The 23,380-nt window shown below is 47.2% G+C and overlaps 1 protein-coding gene across 1 annotated transcript; it reads left to right on the top strand.

Moving 5' to 3' along the window:
• Positions 1 to 16,763: 16,763 nt before the first annotated feature.
• Positions 16,764 to 17,741, top strand: LOC128847098 (olfactory receptor 1020-like). The gene has a single exon (XM_054046437.1). The coding sequence runs from the start codon at positions 16,764 to 16,766 to the stop codon at positions 17,739 to 17,741; it is 978 nt and encodes a 325-aa protein (XP_053902412.1).
• Positions 17,742 to 23,380: the final 5,639 nt, after the last annotated feature.

Here is a 23,380-nt window from a genome sequence, read left to right as displayed (position 1 = left end):
TATCTGCAGAGAATAGCAATTTATCTGTTGGGAGTGACAACTTGCCTGTTAAGAAAGCTGTCGCCCACTTTCCAAGTATCTGTCTGAAATCAGCCATGGGTGCTGGGACAAAGGAAAGGATACCTCCATTTGTTTGTCTGTTAAGAATAGCTGTGTGTGTGTGTGTGTGTGCACACGCGCGCCATCCAGTCTGAGTCCTGCCCACCTTAGCAGGCCACTCCCAGCTCCTCCTAGCTGTAGCAATTCTCCTGGTCACAGGGTTTTCCCTCATTCACTCTCTGAACTTTCACTTCAGCCTCCTGAGTTTCCCCTTTTTTTCCATCCCCCTTCTACCCTTTATTGGATATTGCCTGATTCCCCTCAGGTGGGGACCCTTCTCTAACCAGGGCTGGCTTGGCTCCGGCTCTCCAGCCCCATCGCACATGGCCCTGTCACAGGCAGGGATAGGCCAATATAGTTTAAATGGTGCAATTTCTATGTGTAGACAAGTCTTCACATATTTATTCCTCACTCTGGACATGAAGGGGAGAGATAAAGGGCGGTCTCATAACAGAAATGACAGAAAGAGAAAACTCAGTTTAATTGTTCTATTGCACAATGCTCTTGGTGACAGAAACACAGTTATTAGGGTCACTGAGAAAGTGGAGAAAAATGAGAAGTAAATGGTGGTAAACGTCCCCTGGGAGTGAAGGTAGTCTCAGGACAGAGTTTTGGCTGTAAATGTACAGGCTGGGTTTTCCCATAGAAGGGAAAGTGCTTCTCAGCTTATGTTACTTGAAAGTTTATCAGTTGTACCAGAGTTGGTTCTGGATTTAACAAAAGCCCAGGAAGGAAATGTTACTAAATTTGTGTCTGCTAGGGAGAAAGGCATTGTAACTAGGTGGCATCCAGTTAGTGTCATAGCAAAGTCCCAGGGACTAGGCGATTCTGGTGCTTCTATTTTGCCTGTTGCTAGTGTGTTGTGGAGTAAGGTTATGACAACTCTGTTTAACCAGGTTGATATCATGACCAGGGCACAGGAGAGCATGAAGGTGATTTAACTGTGTTACCCACTGACAGTGTGGAAACTTGTAAGAAGGAGAGAATGGTCCCTAAGCCTGCGTGGATTGAGCCTTGTAACCTGCATGTTGCCAGTGATCAAAGCAGCAAAGGGAAAGAAAGTGCCTCTAACCTTTTAACTATGGAGTCTAGCAGCTTGCATAAAAGGGAATTGTGTAAAAATCCTCCTAATGTGCCAGAGGTGATTCTGGATTTAAGTGAAACCTAGAAAGAGTCTGTCATTGCTCAGGAAAATGTTCCTTTAGAGCAAGCCCTAGGTGAAGAGGGTAAGGGCAGAATTACTGTGAAAGGTGGATTGCTGCTTAAAGAAGCTCATAAGGAAAAGAATCCTCATGGTAGCTTTTGCAAGCAGGGGTGTGGAAGTGATTTGATTGAGGTACTTTCAGTTCCTAATTGCTGGAGACTTTCAGTTGTGTATGGATCCACTGACTGAGCTTTAGAAAGATCCAGTGTGGATAACTTAAAGAAGGTTTTAGATGGAACAAAAACTGTAAGGGAATTTAAACAGCCCTATAAGCCAGTGGCTATGCTTGACCAGCCTGTTGGGAAGACAATGTTGTTGAGACATGAATGTCTCCATGTTGATTCTTTAAGCGAACAGTTAGTGTCTCAGGTTCAAAGGGAAGGCTGGATTCCTGTCTATACATAGCAAAGCAGCCTTGTGAATAAACCCATAGATGCTTTGAATATGTCCTGTGATTTCTTAGTAAACTCTGAAAATATAATGCCTTGTGGATGCCAAAATTGGTAATTGAAAAGCAGAACTGTACTTCAGACATGATGACAGAAAATGGTTGTGTCTCTTTAAGGCAGGGGTCTCAAATGCGTGGCCTGCAGGGTGATTTTCTGCGGCCTGCGAGCCCCTCGCAGTCCTCCCCTCCCCCGCCGCCCTCTCCCAGTGTTTACCAGAGCAGCTCCGGCGGGACATGCACCGGGAGCAGGGAATGCTCCCTGCCTGCCTGCCCTGCCCCCGCAAGAGGCTGGAACGTGGGGAAGGGGGGGCGAAGGGGCTGTGTGTGGCTGTTGCTTCAGGCAGCGCCCCCAGCAGCTCCAATTGGCAGGGAACGGGGAACCGCAGCCAATGGGAGCTGCTGGCGGCGGTGCCTCAAGCAACAGAAACACACAGCCCCTCCCCCCCCTCTTCCCCATGTTCCAGCCTCTTGTGGGGGCAGGGCAGACAGGCAGGGAGCCTGCCCTGCCCCCGGTACGCGCCGGGCCAGATCCTGCCCCCCGAACCACTCCTGCAGCTGAACCCCCTGCCCTGAGCCCCCTGCTGCACCCTTCACCCCGACCCCCTGCCTCACCCCGCACCCCTCCTGCATCCCAACCCACTGCCCTGAGCCCCATGCCGCACCCATCCTGCACCCCGACCCCCAGCAGTACCCTGCACCTCTCCTGCACCCTGACCCACTGCCCTGAACCCCCTGCCATACCCCGCACTCCTCTTGCATCCCAACCCACTGCTCTGATCCCCCTGATGCACCCTGCACCCCTCCTGCATCCGAACCCACTGCCCTGAGCCCCATGCCACACCCCTCATGCACCCTGACCCCCTGCCATACTCTGCACCCCTCCTGCACCCTGAGCCCTGCCCTGAGCCCCCTGCCACACCCTGCACCCCAAACCCCTGCCCTGAACCCCCTGCTGCACCCCGCACTCCTCTTGCACCCCAACCCACTGCCCTGAGCCCCATGCCACACCCCTCATGCACCCCGACCCCCTGCCATACCCTGCACCACTCCTGCACCCTGACCCCTGCCCTGAGCCCCCTGCCTCACCCCGCACCCCTCCTGCATCCCAACCTACTGCCCTGAGCCTCATGCCACACCCATCCTGCACCCTGACCCCCTGCAGTACCCTGCACCTCTCCTGCACCCTGACCCCTGCCCCGAGCCTCCTGCCGCACCCTGCACCCTGACCCCCTGCCCTGAACCCCCGGCCGCACCCCACACTCCTCTTGCATCCCAACCCACTGCCCTGATCCCCCTGCTGCACCCTGCACCCCTCTTGCACCCCAACCCCCTGCCCTGAGCCCCCTGCCACCCCCTGCACCCTGACCCCTTGCTGTACCCCTCACCCCTCCTGCACCCCACACCCCAATTCCCTGCCCTGAGCCCCCACCACACCCCACAGCCCTCCTGCACCCCCTGGGAGCAGGGAGCGGGCAGAGTTAGGGTCGGGATTTCGGAGAAGGGGTTGGAATGGGGGCAGGGAAGGGGTGGGAAGAGGCGGGACGGGGCGGGGCCTCATGGAAGGGGTGGAGTGGGGGCGGGGCCAAGGGCGGGGCGGTGGGAGGTGTCAGTAATGCGGCCCTCGGGCCAATGTACTAGTCCTCATTTGGCCCTCATGGTCATTTGAGTTTGAGACCCCTGCTTTAAGGTGTGGTGTCCAGGCAATCTACCTAGCTGAAAAGGGAGAAACAAAGTTGCCCATAGCTGCCAGCAATAAGACCATAGCCAGACAGACTATAGATTATGGCATACCAGAAATCTCAAATTTCAACCCTTTAAAGAGGGGAAAGAAGGAAGGCCAGTGAACCCATGAAAGGCCAAATGCCCTTATAGACTTTCCTCACTCATCTCTAAATTACCAAAGCCTCAAGGATGTGGTTAAACTAAAAGCCTATTGTTGCCTGCCCTAAAGGGCTCGAGGGGACAACAGTGGTCCGTCGCCCGGTGTGCTTGGCACCAATAAAGACACCGAGGGGAGAAAGCAAGCCAAGTTTATTTCAGAGCTCTGAAATGGCACTAGGAGACCAGCATGTCTCAAATCCAGTGCAACAAATACAAACAACTTTTATCTTTTATACTTCAAACTGTTTGCATACATCTCTTTGTCTGGCTGTCCCCCTTACCCCTCTCTTCCAGACAACTGTTACAATAAGCTCTACATAAGCTTGTGAGAAAACTTTCTCAGTCTTTGCGACCTTGAGTTAGACGCCTGCAAACTAACTACCCCGCTTCTTATCTCTATTATTTCTGCTAGTGTGAGTGAAACTGCAGCCATCTGCTAAAAAGCTGACATTACATTTCTGCTTCAACCTACTTCAGAGCATGTAAGCAGTTAGCATAGAAGTAGGTGAGAGTTCCCAAGATGGAGTCACTGTGGTTCACAGACCCAGAGCAAAAGAGCTTCATCGGCACTTGTGGCCTTCCACTCTCCCGAGTTACCTGGTAGCTATGCCTAGTGGACCCCAACAATCCCTCCTTTGAGAACACTCAACAAACCTTTGTCAGAGTTTTCTCATACTCTAAAGACAAAATGCGATTAAGCTCCATGCAATCAGGATTATCAATGAGAGGGTATAAGGGAACTTCTGGGGTATGGGAGGTACAAATCTTACGTATGAGCACTTTACAGCAAATGAGCAAAAGAACAAGAACAAAACATACCACAACACCTGTGAGCAAGATGCGAACAATGCTTCCCCCTATATCCCCTAGTTCTCCTAAACCAGGTATCCAACCCCAAAGGGAATCCAAAATAGTGGGTTCTCCTTCCTGGGCCTTCCACTGGTTAAAGGCCCATTCAGCTGACAAGATGTGCTTGTTAATGTCCTGTGAAAACTCTGGGACATAGGTACAACACTCTTCTCCAATAAGGGCACAGACCCCGCCTCGTGAGGCTAACACATAATCTAGGGCCTGGCGGTTCTGTAAAGCCAGCAGTCGAAGCTGGTACAGCTCAGAACTTATGCTTTTCTCTATGGCTAGGGTATCGTTAGCAAACTGGGTGAGAAACTTAGACAGTCTTCTGTAGAGTTGTGTTAGCCGTCCTACCCCATAGGAAGGGAGGGCTATCATCCCAAACCTGTCTCCTTCACTGATGGGTTCTAAGGTAGCTCTCAAGGACCGATAGTACCTGGGACGACCTGAGGGAGCCTTAGGTAGAATGCGGAGGGGAGGAGCAAGATAGCCTTTGTAACAGCTACCATGCCAACCATTAGGAAGCCATTTGTAGGCACTAGTACCACAAACCCAAAAGGCTTCACCATAAGTAGCCTTTCCATTGTTACCTTGTGAGTCCCGTAGGGTGGCTTGTGGGGAAAGGGCAAAGAATGCAGCACCGGTTTGCCAACCGGTGGCATTCAGTACAGGAATAGTGAGACTTATACCAGGACCAATATAAAATCTGCACTTACTAATGCCTGCAAACCAGGTATGATTACTTGTACTGGCTTGCTGATAACATATGAGACCAGTGGGTGGAGAACATAAACGAATAGGCTGGGGCTTATGAGTGCCCCTATAATGGGAAATCCAAGAGCCATTGTGTAGGCCATAAGGAGCTTCCGCAGTACAGTTAGATCGCAAACCTAAATTGTCAGAGGTGCTGCTGCTGGTAACCATCCACCTTTGACAAAAGTCTGACCAATTTTGGGGTACTACTCTCCAGGGCAATCCCGCTGAATGATGGGGAGTCTGGGCACATATCCAACAATTGGAGAGATTGAACTCATGGGCAAAGGCAATTTTTAGGGCCTCGTATGTGTTAGTAGCCATATCTGCAGGGATGGCTCCCCATCCTGCATGTGATGTGTGTGAAACAGTAGGTAACAGAAGAATTGCCTTTATGATAAAAAGAAATGCTGTGAGAGACCCTAAACCTAAACCCATATTGTAATTACCACAACCCAAATACCCAGAAGATAAGAAGAATTATTGACACTAAACAAGTCAAAAAAATAACAAGACCAAATACATAGGCCAGGTCGGCCTTCTGTGAGAAAATAAAACCAATGCTCAGGGTTCTCGTGGGGAGTATGCTGTGACTGTTCAGAAAGATCACAACGCATTCCCAGTGACCCTTACTGTCTTTTGAATAACAGCTTAAGTCCCAAATCGTCGTTAGCAGTCTTCTCCGCAGGCTGGACAGTCCACTGTTTAGGAGCGGGCACTGCTTTCAGTCGAGAGTGATGAATCCAGTTCTTGTGTCCTTCGACCTTTGCCGCTGTATGGATGACAAGCAGGACAGTGTGGGGTCCTTTCCACTTCTCTTGGAGAGGCTCGTCCTTCCAGGTTCGCACGAGAATGGAGTCACCAGGCTGCAGGGAGTGGACCGGAGTATCCAGCAGAAGAGGCTGTGAATCTTTGGTATACCTGTAAAGAGAAGAAAGAACAGCAGACAGAGAGCACATGTACTGAGACAAGAAACCACATCCCATCTCCCACTCCCCTGCCAGAACTGGGGTACCATTCATAGGCCATGCTCTTCCAAACATAATCTCAAAGGGACTAAGCCCTATCCTACCCTTAGGGAGAGCACGAATGCGAAGTAACGCAAGGGGCAAGGCATCAGGCCACTTAAGAGAGGCCTCCTGACAGACCTTTGAGAGGTGTCGCTTGAGTGTCTGATTTGTGCGTTCCACTACTCCACTGGCTTGTGGTCGCCAGGGTGTGTGGAGCTTCCAGGGGATTTGCAGAGCACTTGATATCTTTTGAACAATTTGAGATGTGAAGTGTGTTCCATTATCAGATTCCATCCACCGAGGAAGGCCAAAGCGAGGAATGATTTCCTTGACAAACTTAAGAGCCACTGTTTTGGCAGTGTTGTTGCGACATGGGAAGGCCTCAGGCCATCCGCTGAATCGATCCACTAAGACGAGAAGGTACCTGTACCCTTGGGTCCTGGGAAACTCAGTAAAGTCTATTTGCCACACCAATCCTGGGCCTGGGGTAGGTTCCAGGGTGGCTGGTGGCACTGCTACTCCTGGTCGAGGGTTATTCTTTTGGCAGATTAAACATTCAGCTTGTACCTGTGATACTAGGGGTTTAAGTCCGGAGGTTAGAAAATATTTATTCATGAGCTGGGTAAGAGCCTCTCTGCCTGCGTGTGTGGTCTGATGCAGTTTCTGCAACACTGGTCGAATCAAGCCCTTGGGCAGGAGGATTTTTCCCTCTGTGGAATAAAGACATCCCTCTTTTTCCTGGAGACCGAGACTGTCAGCCAGGTTTCTGTCCTCTTGGGAGTACTGAGGGGCTGCAAGCTCACCCACTGATGGGATGAGGGCATGCATTTGGGCATTCTCCTCAGTTGCTGATTTCAGGGTAGCAGCTCGCTTAGCTTCCCTGTCTGCTCTGGCATTACCCTTGGTTACATCTTGATCTTCCCTTTGATGGGCTTTGCAATGCAACACTGCTACTGCTGAGGGGAGTTGTACTGCTTCTAAAAGCCGGAGAATTTGAGACCCATGCTTGACCTGGGAGCCTTGGGCTGTTAGCATTCCCCTTTGCTTCCACTAACCAGCGTGAGCATGCAATACCCCAAAAGCATACTTTGAGTCAGTAAAGATATTAACCCGTTTGTCTTTTGCCAGCTCAAGTGCACGAGTCAGGGCCACTAGTTCAGCAAGCTGGGCAGATGTTCCTGCCGGTAAACTCTCAGCTTCCACGGTATCATGAAGAGACACAATAGCATAACCAGCTCTCCTTTGCCCATCCATAACAGTACTACTGCCATCCGTATACCATTCCAAGTCAGCATTTGGGAGTGGCTGATCTTTTAGATCTGGGCGGCTAGAATACTGAACATCTATGATTTCTAAACAGTCATGTTCCTGCTTTTCTGTCTCTGGTAGCAGTGTAGCTGGATTAAGAGAGGGACAGGTAAGCAGGGTGACTTCAGGATTCTCTAACAGCTTCGCCTGGTACCGAGCAACCCGAGCCTGTGTGAGCCAAAGACCACCCTTAGTGTCCAGCAAGGCTCGGACCATATGGGGAACATACACTTGCACAGTTCCTCCCAGTGTCAGTTTTTCAGCTTCCCCAAGCACTAGAGCAGTAGCTGCGACCGCCCTCAAACAGGCTGGCCATCCCTTTGAAACTTGATCCAGTTGTTTAGTATGCCACAGGACGTTTCCAGGCACCTAATAGCTGGGTAAGCATTCCCAAAGCTACCCCTTTTCGTTCATGCACATACAGTTGGAACGGCTTAGATATATCGGGCAAACCCAGGGCTGGAGCTTCCATTAGCTTCCTTTTCAAGATTTTAAATGCCCTGTCCGCTTCTGGGGACCAGTGAAAGGGGTCATGTTCCGCTCCCTTAACACATTCATACAGAGGTTTAGCCCACAGTCCAAACTCTGGAATCCATATTCTGCAAAAACCTGCCATGCCCAGGAATGCCCTAAGCCATTTACGGTTGCTGGGGATGGGAACTTGGCAGATAGCCTCCTTTCTTTCGTTTGAGAGCTGTCTCTCTCCCTGCCTGATGTGAAATCCCAGATATTGAATCTCTGAAAGAGCAATTTGGGCTTTGCTTTGAGATACCCTGTATCCTCGCAGTCCAATAAAGTTTAGGAGACTCACAGTAGCTCTGAGACAAGGGATTAGACCCACAGCAGCAATCAACAAGTCATCTACATATTGCAGCAGGAGGGCTCTGTCTGAATTATCCCACTCCTCCAAGTCTCTGGCCAAAGCCTGTCCAAACAGAGTGGGGGAATTTTTAAATCCTTGAGCCAATACTGTCCAACAAAGCTGCTTTTTAACCCTTCGTTTGTCTTCCCATTCGAAGGAGAATATCTCCTGAGACTGGGTTTCAACTGGAATCATGAAGAAAGCATCTTTTAAATCTAGGACTGAGAAATGGGTATATTGCTCCCCTATAGAGGCCAACAGTGTATACGGATTTGGAACCAGGGGGTGCAGAGTCTTAACCCGCTCATTAACTGCCCTGAGGTCCTGGACCAGCCGATACGTGCCATTGGGCTTCTGTATGGGCAGAATGGGGGTGTTCCAAGCTGACTGGCATTCTCGTAGTACACCGCACTCCAGGAACCGATCTATAGTCTCTTGTAGTCCCTCTCTGGCTTCCCTTTTAATCGGATACTGTTTGATCCGCACTGGGCTTTTTCCTGGGAGGAGCTGAATATACACAGGGGTTTGACGGTTTGCTTTCCCTGGGACCCCTGATGCCCAGACTAGAGGAAAAACCTGCTTTTCCCACTCACTCCACTCTGGGGCTTGCATAGCTGAGGGTTCAACTGCAAGGGTCATTATCCAAGCATTCTCAGGGGGTAAAGTGAGGGTTATATCATCTTGAGTGAAATGCAGGGTGGCACCTAAGCGACAAAGCAGGTCCCGTCCTAGTAGTGGTGTAGGACAATCAGGGAGGTAAACCAGCTTGTGTGATACAGTTCTGTTTCCCAATGCACATTCCGCTGGGGCATATACTGGGCACTTGGTTCCTTTCCCTGTGGCACCCACCACAGTGAGGGAGCCTGCCACTGGCAATTGTAGGGGTTTGTTTACAGCGGTCCTTGCTGCTCCAGAGTCTATTAAAAAGTCTATATCCGCATCTCCCACCCGCACATTTACTCGGGGTTCCGGGGGTAGGATGGTCCGTCTCCCCTGACACCCCTAATCTCGATTCTCCGCTGCCATCATAGGGGTACCTTCCCTTTCAGGACATTCATATTTCCAGTGTCCCTCCTTTCGGCATATGGCACACTGGTTACGACCCAGGCGCCTGCCCTGGGGGCCAGGGCGTCCACATCCATGGCCTCTCATTCCCCGACCCCTTCCACCTTTCTGTGGCCTTCCGTTGCCGCCGGCCTGCACCGCCGCTATCATCATTTTCACTTGCCTTTTTTCCTTCTCTCCCTCTCTAAGGCTATAAGCCCTGTTTGCAATCTCCAAAATCTAAGCCATAGACATTCCCATTAAATCCTCCTTTTTCTGCAATTTCCTTTTAATATCAGGGGCCGCACGGCTGGTGAAGATACCCTTTATAATTGCCTCAGTTGCCTGATCATCTGGGTTTGCACTAGTAGTTTGCCTGATGGTATCCCGAATACGCTGTAGGAAAACCCCTGGACTTTCTTTCGAGTCCTGGATTAGTTCATAAGGCTTAGCCCAATTGTTATGCCTGAGAGCTGAGTGTTGGAGACCATGCATAAGCAGTTCCTTATAGGAGTTAAGCAGCCTCAGATCCCCCTCCTCATTCGGATTCCACCGGGGGTCCACTAGGGGAACAGCGACATCCGGCAAGGGCTTGCCTTCTCTATCCTCATCATGCCTTTTCTGTGCCTCCTCCCTGGCTTTGGCTATGACCTGATTCCGCTCCACTTCAGACAACAGGGTTCTCATAAGTATATTACAATCATCCCAGTCAGGCTTATGACTAGCTAGACATCCTTCAAAGATAGAAATGAACTTGCTTGGATTCGTTGAGAATTCTCCTGCCTCTGCCTTAAAAGCAGCTAGATGTACAGGGTTAAAAGGTACATGCGAGTAGACAGATACTATCTGTGCTGGCCGTTCCTGAGTTCCTGGAGGGGTTACCACACTCTCAGTAATCAACGGATACAATCCCACGGGGGGGGGGGTACTCTCTGAAGCCTGTGGGGGTGGAGGAGCTGAAGGGGACACCGATTCTGGCATTACAACAGTGGGAGGGTTCTGGGGTTTAGCAGCTGTTACTACCGAGCCTGTCGGAGTCAAATGGCACTTGAGCAAAATATCAGTCCTATTTCTTAACACCATAAACGTATACGCATAGAGATGTTCATTCCATTTACCGGTTCTCTGACAAAACAAAAGCAATTGAAGGATCGTGTTGTAATTAAGTGATCCTTCCGGTGGCCACCTTTCTTGGCACTCTAGCTGATACTGAGGCCAATCAACTGTACAGAACCTTTTCAATTTACTTTTAATCAACTGATCAGATCCAAACACCTTCCAGTTCACCAGAATGCATTCTAAAGGTGTACACTGTACCCTGCCGGCTGTACTCTGTCCCTGTCCCATACCAAGGGAGACTCTGGGCGTCCCCAGGTCACAACAGGCAGACACTGGGCGTCCCCAGGTCACAACAGACAAGTCCCCACTGGACTGTTCCTACCTAATCCAAGGGTCCGGTTCTGCACCGTCACCGTCGCCCTATCAACAGGACCGGTTCCTCACCGTCGCCCGCAGCTGCTTCTCCACTGTCTGTGTGCGTTGCACCGTTGTGCCCTCCGGGGTCGAGCAAACCACGTCTCCGCCGAGGCCCCCGATGAAGTCACCGGTGCGCGCTGGGCGTCGGTCATTGCTGTAATCCGTCGGCCACCAGGAGGGATCCGGGCAAGGCTAAATTTCAACCTCGAGCCCACCCAGGGACGCCAAAACTGTTGCCTGCCCTAAAGGGCTCGAGGGGACAACAAAGGTCCGTCGCCCGGTGTGCTTGGCACCAATAAAGACACCGAGGGGAGAAAGCAAGCCAAGTTTATTTCAGAGCTCTGAAATGGCACTAGGAGACCAGCATGTCTCAAATCCAGTGCAACAAATACAAACAACTTTTATCTTTTATACTTCAAACTGTTTGCATACATCTCTTTGTCTGGCTGTCCCCCTTACCCCTCTCTTCCAGACAACTGTTACAATAAGCTCTACATAAGCTTGTGAGAAAACTTTCTCAGTCTTTGCGACCTTGAGTTAGACGCCTGCAAACTAACTACCCCGCTTCTTATCTCTATTATTTCTGCTAGTGTGAGTGAAACTGCAGCCATCTGCTAAAAAGCTGACATTACATTTCTGCTTCAACCTACTTCAGAGCATGTAAGCAGTTAGCATAGAAGTAGGTGAGAGTTCCCAAGATGGAGTCACTGTGGTTCACAGACCCAGAGCAAAAGAGCTTCATCGGCACTTGTGGCCTTCCACTCTCCCGAGTTACCTGGTAGCTATGCCTAGTGGACCCCAACACTATGTTAAGGAAAACCCTGAGGTAAAGAAAAAGCTACAAAGCGTTGAAAGGGTATTGAAGAAACTGACTAAAAATGGTCTATATAAACAAAAAGCTTGGTGTGACCAAGTGCTTGTAAATGTACAATTGTGATTGATTTGATGTGAATATTAATGCTAATGTGAACTCTTGTGACTAGTTTGTTGCTAATACCAAAATCTGTAAAAATGTACAATATGTACAAAAACGCTTGAACTTGTTGGGAGTGAGACACAAGAACTCACTATGTGTTGGAAGCCTTTATGATTATACTGTTTCATTTCATGGCAACACACTTCACGTTAAAAGGTCTTGTGATTCTAATGTTTTGGTTAGTACCTGTAACCAGTCTTGAAACTGTACTCTGGAGAAAAGATATTACACACCGAATGTATGCTAGGAAAGGGGAAACTGAGGCACATTACCATATTGCTTCCTATACTATGAAGAACATTAATATCTACATGGACTTGATGTTAATTGGGTTCTAAACATTTTCCAGAGCTTGGATGGATAAAATTGTTATTTTCGTTAGCTCATAGCAAGTTTGCAAGAGATGTACAGGAATTATACTGCAACAGCAAATCCAGTCCACTATTGGTCTAACCAAGTTTGACTTTGGGTTTATAAAGGGATTAAATAATATTACTACTTCCATAATGAACCTTACAAAGAAAGGGCCTCTTTTTATCAAACATGATTTTGATAAACTATTTCTGTTATACCCTGATACTTCTAATATTGGGTTTGAAGCTGTAGTAATACAGAACTAAGAATGCGAAGTTTCTATGATGCATTCAGCAGTGTCTGGGACACCCTTTCCAGCATCAATTTTGTATTGGCCATGTGACGTTATCTGATTAAAATATGATCATGTAGATTATTGTTGCTCCCACTGTTGTACAATTGGAACAAATCTTATACAATGTGTGTTAAGTAAGTCGTCAATACGAAAGTGATGATTTGCTGAATATGACTGTGTTATTTGTATGCATGTATCATTTTTGTATTTGACATTATGAGAATTGGCCTCTTTCCTGCTCCAACTTCTGGACTATGATGAACTTGTACTAATGGGAGCATTCTAAACATGGGACTGAGGATCTTCCAATGATTCGGAAGCAACCAAATACTTAACAAGCCAGCAGTTTATTCCATCACTTCTACAAGCCTGATCCAAGAACTTCGCATTTATGGTATGTATTTGATTCATTTAACCAATTGTAACCCTTACTTTTCTTCCTTTCTTTTTATAAGTAAACCTTTAGATTGTAGATACTAAAGAATTGGACACAGCATGATTATTGGGTAAGATCTGAGTTATATATTCACCTGGGTGTGTGGCTGGTCCTTTAGGATTAGAAGAACCCTTTAGTTTGATGCAATTGGTTTAAATAACCCTTCCTCATTAAGTCTAGTGTTTTGGTGGTGGTACAAGGACTGGAATGCCTAAGGAAACTGCTTTTTGGCCTTCTTATTAGCTAGTGTGGTGAGACAGAAGTTTATTTTGTTGCTGGTTTGTTATATCTTATGGGAGAAGAACTGCCAATTTTGGGGTGTGTCTGCCCTATTTCTCAGCAGTTTGTTTTGCATTTGGTATTCTCAGTTGTGACCCATGGAGGCACGGTGACACTCGGTCAACAGAAGAATTGTATCCTCAACCTAGCGGTGTCTACTGTTTGTGGTGGGAGGTCGACTTGACTGCGTTGCAGAAGGTGTAAAATTGTCCTTATCCCTGAGAGATGTAGCTAAGTTGATCTAAGTTTTAAGTGTAGACCAGCCCTAGGAAACACAGAAATGAACAGGATCTCTGTCCATGATGCAGGGGCCAAGAAGACTTGGCCCCACTTTGTCCCCATAAGGCTGCTGGGTGACTCCTGGTGTGTTTGATGTTTGTTTTAAATCTGTTTGTTGTCATTTAATGATCTGTTCCTCAGTAATGCTTTCATCCTGAAAATAAATGTGCTGTGGGGTAACTCGGAAGTGTTAGCAATACCTGTTCATAGCCTTGGAGAGAAAGCAATGCAGTGGTGCTGGGCGTTAGGTAGATTGGCTTGCTGGGGACCTCCCTGTTCAAGGTAGGCAGCTGTGCAGTCTTAAAACCCCCTGTCAGATGAGACTGGGAGAAGGGTCCCTACCGAGAGACAAGTGATGTCTGGAGACATGACTGGGAACTCTCAGAGTGGACAATGGAGGGGGAAAACATGTGCAGTTACCCTGAGATTGTAATAATAATTCCCTAATTCTACACATTGTTCCATTGTTTTCCTAACGATTCCTATTTTATTATTGTTGTTTGATTATTAAGAGAGCAATTGATAAGTGTCTAGAAGGCCTGGGGAAAATGAGCCACACAGAAGACTGAGTGGCTGTAAAAATAAATCTTATCACACAAGTGCCATTATTGTCAGTGGAATTATACAGTGGCTGACGGGGTTGCACTGATGTGACATGTTCGGGTGTTACATGGTGTTGGACATTTTGTATCACTAGGACATTGTTTGAAAATATCTGATTGCCTTCGCTACTGGCACTACCGTGTGGCTGGCTGAGTGGCTCAGTTTCCAAAACCAATGGGATTCAGTAACAGAGCAAAGCCATGAGCTGGGGGACCGGGGTATTGGATAAAATAGCTTTATAATAGAGCAATCATAGAGTGGGGGCAGCCAGTTTGAGGAGCTAGCTCATTGGGTTGTGGGTCCTGTGCGAATTCATAATCCCCCTTCACCCCTAACGTGAAGTTAATCACTGTGGCAGACAACATCAACCGGGTAGCGGAAGCAAATTCACAGCAGGACTGAGGAACCAGTCAATTGCAGACAGAAACAAAATGAGATTCAACTGGCGAGTGTTTCTGAGGGAAAGTAACCAAAACACCACGGTGGTTGTGATGCTGGCAAAGGACACCATAAGGAGAGTGAATTATAAATTTGGCATCAGTTTGTGATGCAACAGCTCAGTGACGAGTCTCTCTCCTTCTCTGGAGCAGTCTAGGATGAATGTCAAAAAATGGAAAAAGAATAAAAGCAGGAAAGGGCTGGACATTGTCTGATGGAGACTAACGTAACCCGCTATGACAGCGAGTTGGTCACTGTCTCATCTCTTGGCTGAGTCCACTACAGCCTGCTAGCCATTAGTTGAACCGATAATATGTTTGCACTGCAAGAAGTCACAGTCCACCCTGGTGAGCCATGGGGACCACTTGTCGAAATTACAAACGACTAATACAAAATGGCTTTGACAATTTTGACATAAATATGCACAGCGGTGTGTGTGGTTTTGAGAAAGTAATGGACTTATTAGATAAGGGAAATGCGGTGGACCTAATATACCTGGATTTCAGCAAAGCGTTTGATACAGTACCCCATGAGGAACTATTGGTTAAAATGAAAAACATGGGGATCGATATGAAAATCCAGAGGTGGATAGGGAATTGGTTAATGGGGAGAATGCAGCGGGTCGTATTAAAGGGTGAATTGTCGGGTTGGAGGGAGGTTACTAGTGGAGTGCCTCAAGGTTCGGTTTTGGGACCCATCTTATTTAATCTATTTATAACTGACCTCGGGACCGATTGCAAGAGTGGGCTGATAAAGTTTGCGGATGATACGAAGGTGGGAGGAGTTGCAAACTCGGAGGAGGATAGGGATACTCTGCAGGGAGACTTGAATGAGCTTGTGAATTGGAGTATCAGAAATAGGATGAAATTTAATAGTAAAAAGTGTAAGGTGATGCACTTGGGGACGAATAATAACAATTTTAGTTACAAGATGGGGACGCATTGGTTAGAAGTAACGGAAGAGGAGAAGGACCTAGGGGTCCTTGTGGACCGCAGGATGACTATGAGTCGGCAATGTGACGTGGCGGTGAAAAAAGCCAATGCGGTCTTGGGATGTATTAGGCGAGGTATATCTAGTAGAGATAGGGAGGTCCTGCTTCCGTTGTATAAGGCGCTGGTGAGACCTCATTTGGAGTACTGTGTGCAGTTCTGGTCTCCCATGTTTAAAAAAGATGAACTCAAACTGGAACGGGTGCAGAGAAGGGCGACTAAGATGATCAGAGGAATGGAAAACCTGTCGTATGAAAAGAGATTAGAGGAGCTTGGGTTGTTTAGTCTGACAAAGCGAAGGCTGAGGGGGGATATGATTGCTATGTTTAAATATATCAGAGGGGTTAATTCAAGGGAGGGAGAGGAATTATTCCAGTTTAGTACTAATGTGGACACGAGAACGAATGGATACAAACTGGCCGGGGGGAAGTTTAGGCTTGAAATTAGACGAAGGTTTCTGACCATCAGAGGGGTGAAATATTGGAACGGCCTTCCGAGGGAAACGGTGGGGGCGACGGACCTGTCTGGTTTTAAGATTAAGTTGGATGAGTTTATGGAGGGAATGGTTTAATGATAAAACATAGTAGCCAAGGAAAACCAAGCAATGGTACATGAACAGCATAATGGCCAACAAGGGTCAGGCTAGAGACTCTTGCCTATATGCTCGGGGTCTTACTGATCGCCATATTTGGGGTCGGGAAGGAATTTTCCTCCAGGGTAGATTGGCTGAGCCTCTGGAGGTTTTTCGCCTTCCTCCGCAGCATGGGGCAGGGATCACTAGCAGGAGGGTCTCAGCCGATTGAAGTCACTAAAACACAGGATTGGGGACTTCAACGGTAGAGTCCAGGGAAGGGTCTTGCGGCCTGCAGCATGCAGGGGGTCAGACCAGATGATCATAATGGTCCCTTCTGACCTTAATGTCTATGAGTCTATGAGTCTATGAGTCTATGAGTTTTCTGTCTGTATCGATCTCTTAACTGACCAGAGGAGGGTGATAATGGAATCTCAAAGATCTGAATAGGAAATTAGCCTCCAGAGTCTTGGTTCTTCACTGACCCCACAGGATGAGGAGCCTTATGGAATATTTATGGAACTAAATTGATGCTAAAGCATGATGAAAATGTATCCTCTACAGATTCCATTGTAAATTTTTGTTTCTTTCCCCTAGTTGGACCGCATGGCAAACCCAGAGCAAGTGAATCAAACGGTTCTCACAGAATTCATCCTACGAGGATTTGGGAATCTCCCTGAGCTACAAACTCTTCTCTTCCTGCTGTTTCTCGTTATCTACATCGTGACCATGGCTGGGAACATCCTGATCTCTGCGCTAGTTGTGACAGATCAGCACCTTCACACCCCCATGTACTTCTTCCTGGGGAACTTGTCCTGCTTGGAAACCTGCTACACCTCCACCATCCTGCCAATGGTGCTGGCTAGTCTCCTGACTGGGGACAGGACTATTTCATTCAATGGGTGTGTCACACAATTTTATTTCTTTGCTTCTGTGCTTGCTACAGAATGCCTTCTCCTGTCGGTGATGTCTTACGATCAATATTTAGCGATATGCAATCCACTGCATTATGCAGCCTGTATGAGTGGCAGGGCCTGCCTCCAACTTGCAGGTGGCTCTTGGATAGGTGGATTCCTAAGTGGTAGCATAACAACGTTGTCCATATGTCAGTTAATGTTCTGTGGCCCTAACGTTATTGATCATTTCTATTGTGATTTTATCCCCCTTGTAAAGCTCTCCTGCAATGATCCACACCTGATGGAAACATTGGCTTTCACACTCACTTTCCTTTCCTCACTGGTCCCATTCCTACTTACCTTGATGTCCTGTACCTGCATCATCGTCACTATCCTGAGAATCCCATCCACCACCAGAAGGGAACAGGCCTTTTCCACCTGCTCCTCCCACCTCATCGTGGTGAACATTTTTTATGGAACTCTGCTGATTGTGTATATGTTCCCAACCACCAACGTCCTGAGTGACTTCAAGAAAGTTCTGTCTGTTATCTACACAGTCCTGACTCCCCTGGTCAATCCCCTCATCTACAGCCTGAGAAACAAGGAGGTCCAGGAGGACCTGAGGAAAGCTCGCAGGAAATTCATGTTTGGACCATGCAAACCAGTCAGTTTATTTTGGTTAAAATAGATGTAACATGGGCTGGGGTATGGCCTGAACCAAAGACTGCTGAAGTCCCAGGTTGTATTTCTCTGAGCTTCATTGGTCTTCAAGTCATGCTTTTACAGGGTCATAGCTGTGGGAGAAAGTGGAGATGGAGAGACCTCTTAAATCCTGTGACTTCAGCCTTTTTAGGACCTATATAAGATGCCACAGGTGGGTACTATGGGGCGGGTGGGAGACTTGAATTTGTGGCTGCTCAGAGTTCAGAGAATGAGGGGAGATTGTGCTCAGTGAGAGGGTGCAGATGAAATGGACTCAGCTGGAACACTGGGCATCTATTCCGGGTAGGGTGAGAGACTTCTAGATAGACACACAAACCCCTGAAAATTCAGATGCCTCCATTCTAAAAATACAGGTTTGCAATGTCAGCATGGAACTCCAATGTTAGAAAATTGAATAATTAACTTTTTTTTCATAGAGTGTATTTCATCCCCAGGCTTCACTCAAAGGAAGAGAAAAGGCAAAGGAAACCTCCTGACCTGTGCCCCAGAGAGAGGACACCAGCACAGGACTCGTATTTGTCCATTTTTCAGCAATAATTCAGGGCCAGTTGTTTCCAGATACTTAGGGTCTGATTGGGAGTTTTCAAAGCCTCTGGGCACCTGGCCAGCCAAATGGGGCCCTGAAGGAGAGTCAGGCAGGAGAATGCCCACCTTCCCCAGGTTTGTACATCGCTCTGGGGCCTCGGCGTCCGGATCCCTGATGTGGGGCTCCACAGGGCACAACCAGTGGCATCTGAAGCCCATTTACGGGAAACACTTGGGTGCCTGCAGGGTTTGCCATCAGCCAACCTGGGGTTGTGAATCCCAGAGGGTCAGAGTGTGTTCATGGCAGTAAACCAACTACCCAGAGTCCCAGTCCAGTGCCCTGTCTGCTCCACCACATCCAATTGTATTTGACAATGGGACCGAAGGGTGTATGGTGCCCAACTCTCATTCACTGTCCATAGGATTTGGGTGCCTAACATCTGCCTTTAATGGGAAAGCTCACCCTGTACATTTACAGCCGAGCCAGTATCCTGAGAATTTTCCCAGGGAATGTTTTCTAGCAGTTCCGTCTCATGTTTCTCCATTTTCTCAGTGACCCAATAACTGTGTCTCTGTCACCAAAAGCATTGTGCAATCTGAGAACTAAACTGAGTTCTTTCTGCTGTCTCTCTTGTCAGATGTCCCCTTATCTCTCCCCTTTGTGTCCAGTGTGAGGAATAAATCCATCAAGGCTTGTCTACACATAGAAATTGCACCACTTAAACTATATTGGCCTATCCCTGCCTGTGACAGGGCCATGTGCCCATGGACTGGAGAGCCGGGGCCAAGCCAGCCCTGGTTAGAGAAGGGTCCCCACCTGAGGGGAATCGGGCCACTTCCAATAAAGGGCAGAAGGGGGATTGGGGAAGAGGGAAACTCAGGAGGCTGAAGTGAAAGTTCAGAGTGTGAATGAGGGAAAACCATGCGACTGGGGGAATTGCTCCAGCTAGGAATTGCTGGGAGTGGCCTGCTAAGGCGGGCAGGATTCAGACCCAATGGTGGGAGTTTGCGGTGTAGGCAACTGGAGGGACGGTGTCATTTACATTTTAGTTCTGAATGTTAACTTAATAAATGAAACCTAAATGGGGGGCTGTTGCTATTGGACTGGAAAAAAACTGTGTGGAGTTTATTTGGGTATCGAAGAAGGGAAACTGAGGTGAGGGGCTGTATTCTGGGCTTCCCTGAGGCCTCCAGGGGGCGCGGAGTGGGGTACACTCATCTAATCTGACTGGATACAACTACACTGATGTAAAGCTGCTTGTATCAGGATAGTTTATTCCGAAGGGGGATAAGCTATACCAGACCAAGGGACATCGATATTGGTTTGCTGTGTCTGAGCTAGAGGCTGTACTGATAGAACTGTTTCCAAAACAAAGTCACACAACTAACCCGAATAGTGATCCTGGTGCAAAGTCTGTGTGGAGACCTCGCGTAAGTGAATTCCTGTGCAACTACATCAGTATGTTTGTGGCTTTGAAAAGGACTCCAGGAATCCAAGGAACCTGTCTATTCTGTATTAAAATGGCATGCTGAGAATTTACACTGATTTGCCAAGTCAAAACCAGCCGACTGACGGAAAGAGATCTGACTGAATAATTCAGTTTACATACGTGGGGTGCATCTACACTGCAGCCAGGGGTGTGAATGGCATCTCCTATAGCCGCTCTAGCTGTACTCTAGCTTCTTCACTAAAAATAGAAACCGTGGTATCAGCTTCAGCGCCAGCTGCACAGGCAAGAATGTACCCAGGCCAAGGGGCATTGGGGGCTGCAGAGATAGGAAAAGGGCAGTTGTACTGTATCATGGAGACTAGGAAGAGCAGAGGGTGAAGTTTGGTAAAGGCATGGCCATGGTGTACAATGGGCGTTAGGAGGAAGCCAAGAGTAATATGGACAATGTTTTCTGTGTCCTTCCTTTGGATCTCAACACAGCAGCTGATCACAGTGCATGGTAAATAGCCAGTTGTAATGATTAAACCCCTGATTTCAGTTAAAAAATATTCCTTAAGTTATGCAGTCAAACAACTTGGAATTTAAAATTTAAGCCATGGTCCGAAAAGATTCTGGTCTGTCTCTGTATTCTAGCCAGTTTCCGATTAAATGTACATCCTTCGAAGAGTTAAGCAGTGGGATTTCATCCCTGTCTGCAATATTTTTGCCAGAGATTAATTTTTTAAAAACCTTTTTCCAAAATACAGTTGTGTGAGCCACAAATATTCAACATTTGGGCATTATGAGACACAAAAGTTTCGTGACACAAATTTTTCACACTTGTGATAAATTGGACGAGACCTTACTGTATGATTAGGGAGCAAATTATGCTAGGGGAGGACTGGGAATAACCATCCTCTAGTTTGTTTTGCAGTCAGAAATAAGTGGATATTTGTGTTCTTCTGTAACTGCTGGAACACGTGTTCTGGTGGTTATCATTCACTCCAATAGACCAATCAGGGGCCTATAGTTCTGGAACAAGATTCTCCAATATGTGCTAATGAAGATCGATAATTTTTGATGGAAGTTTTTTACTATCAGAAAATGTCAAATTGTCAAGATCTAAAAGTTCCATGGGAAATTTCTACAAAACTTTGTGTAGGGGGAATAAACAATAATTTTATAAAATAATTCAAAATGAAATAGAATATAAAAAGGAAACAGTAGAATAGAATAGAAAATAAAATGGATGACATAAAAAGTAATAAAATATAAATAAAATCTCAAAATAAAATTTAAAATAAAAATTCAAAATTGGAATGAAAACAAAAATTTGAACTCATGGAATTTCCCATGAAATGAAAATTCTGGTCCTGAATAGAGTCAGGCATGGGAACACCCACCTTCCACAGGTTTGTGCATCGCTCTGGGGCTTCGGTGTGCAGATGCCTGGTGTGGGGCTGCAGAGGGCACATCCAGGGGCACCTACCACCCGTTTACTGCAAACACTTGGGTGCCTGCAGGATTTCCCAGCAGTCGAGCTAGGATTGTAAATCCTGGGGGCCAGACTCTGGGATTTGGGTGCCTAAAGTGGGAGCTTTGTGATTCTAGCCCTAACTCCACACCCTTAACCTCATGTTATAGCTGGGGAACGCAGGCAGAATGAGGTGACATTACCTGAGGTGAATCACTCAGCGGGCTCGTAGCAGAAAACTAACTCTCCAAAGTCCCAGGCCAGTGCCGTGTCTGCTCCACCACGTCCAGTTCTAATTGACAATGGAAGGAAGGGTGATAGGTGCCCAACTCCCATTCACTGCCCATAGGATTTGAGTGCCTAACATTGGCCTCTTATGGGAAAACCCAGCCTGTACATTTAGAGCCAAACCACTAGCGTGGGAATTCCTTCCACTCCCAGGGGATATTTTCCACCAGTTCCTTCTCAGGTTTTACCTTGTTCCATGAAACCCTAATAACTGTGTGTCTGTCACCGAGAGCATTATGCAATAAAAGAACTAAACTAAGTCTTCTCTTTTTGTTGTCTCTTGTCAGATGTCCCATTATCTGTTCTCTTCATGTCCAGAATGAGAAATAAATGTGTCAGGACTTGCCTACACATAGAAGTTGCACCACATTACCTATATCTGCCTATCCCTGACTGTGACTAGGCCGCGAGCCCATGCACTGGAGAGCAGGGGCCAAGCCAGCCCTGGTTAGAGAAGGGTCCCCACCTGAGGGGAATCAGGCCATTTCCAATAAAGGGCTGAAGGGAGCCAGAATCAGAGGAAAACACAGGAGGCTGAAGTGAGACTTCAGAGAGTGATAGAGGCTCCTGCAGGGAAAGCCATGAGACCAGGGAAATTCCTCCATTATATGGGGAATGAAGAAGGGAAACTGAGGTGAGGGGCTGTGTTCTGGGCTTCCCTGAGTCCTCTGGGGGAGCCGTGAGATGTCCACTAGTCTACACCAAGTAGATTCAATGATACTGATGTGATGGTGCTTCTGGTGGGATAGTTCATTCCCACATGGGAAGGGGAATAAGTGATCTATTGTTAAACTGTGTCTGCACGAGAGGTTATCCTGGTGCAAAATCTGAGTGGAGATCTTGTGTGAGTCCCAGTGAAAATGCATCCATATGTTCGTGGCTTAGAAACAAATTCCGATAATCCAATGAAAATGTTTTTTCCATTAACAGAATCATAGAAGAGTAGGACTGGAAGGGACCTCAGCTGGTCATCTAGTCCAGTCCCCTGCACTCAAGACAGAACTACGTCATTACAAGATCATCCCTGACACCTGTTTGTCTAACCTGTTCTCAGAAACCTCCAGTGACGGAGATTCCACAACCTTGCGAAACAATTTAGTCCAGTGCTTAACCACACTGGCAGTTAGGAAGTTTTTCCTAATGTCCAACCTATATTGGACTGTCAAAAAATATAAAGGGAAGGGTAACAACCTTTATGAATGCAGTAACATAAAATCCCTCCTGGCCAGAGGTACAGAATCACTTACCTGTAAGGGGTTAATCAGTTCAATTAATCTAATTGGCACATGACCAGAAGGACCAATGGGTAAAGAAGCTACTTTCAAATGGAGGGGGGGGTGTTGTTTGTGCTCTCTTTGTTGGTTCCCTCTCAGGACAAACAGAGAGACCAAGCAGGTAAAGCAGCTCCTAACAAGATCCTGAAATGATACATCTAAAATTACAGAAAGTGTAAGTAAAGCAAGGAAATGCATTAGATTATCTTTTGTTTTAGCTTGTCAATTTTCCCTGTGCTAAGAGGTAATTTTATTCCTGTTTTGTAACTGGGAAGCAGAGTCAGAGGGGAATCCTCTGTGTTTAAAATCTTTTTATTTACCCCGTAAAGTTATCTTCCATCCTGATTTTGCAAGTGTGATTCTTTTACTTTTTTTTTTAATAAAATTATTCTTTTAAGAACCTGATTGATTTTCAGTGTCCTAAAAAACAGGGATTTGGTCTGTGCTCACTTTGTTAACGTATTGGTTGATATATTATTCTCAAGCCACCTCCCCTCCAGGAAAGGGGGTGAAGGGCTTGGGGGGATATTTGGGGGGGGGGATAGGGCTCCAAGTTGCCCCTCTCTGAATGTTTGTTTACCATCCAAGGACAGCAATACCATTCAAGGACACG

Source organism: Malaclemys terrapin, chromosome 12 (genome assembly GCF_027887155.1).
Source record: "Malaclemys terrapin pileata isolate rMalTer1 chromosome 12, rMalTer1.hap1, whole genome shotgun sequence".
Taxonomy (NCBI): domain Eukaryota; kingdom Metazoa; phylum Chordata; order Testudines; family Emydidae; genus Malaclemys; species Malaclemys terrapin.
This window is presented reverse-complemented; position numbering and strand designations above follow the sequence as displayed.

Excerpts from the sequence above, each read along its gene's own strand:
- LOC128847098 (XM_054046437.1), top strand. The coding sequence starts at position 16,764 with ATGGCAAACCCAGAGCAAGTGAATCAAACGGTTCTCACAGAATTCATC.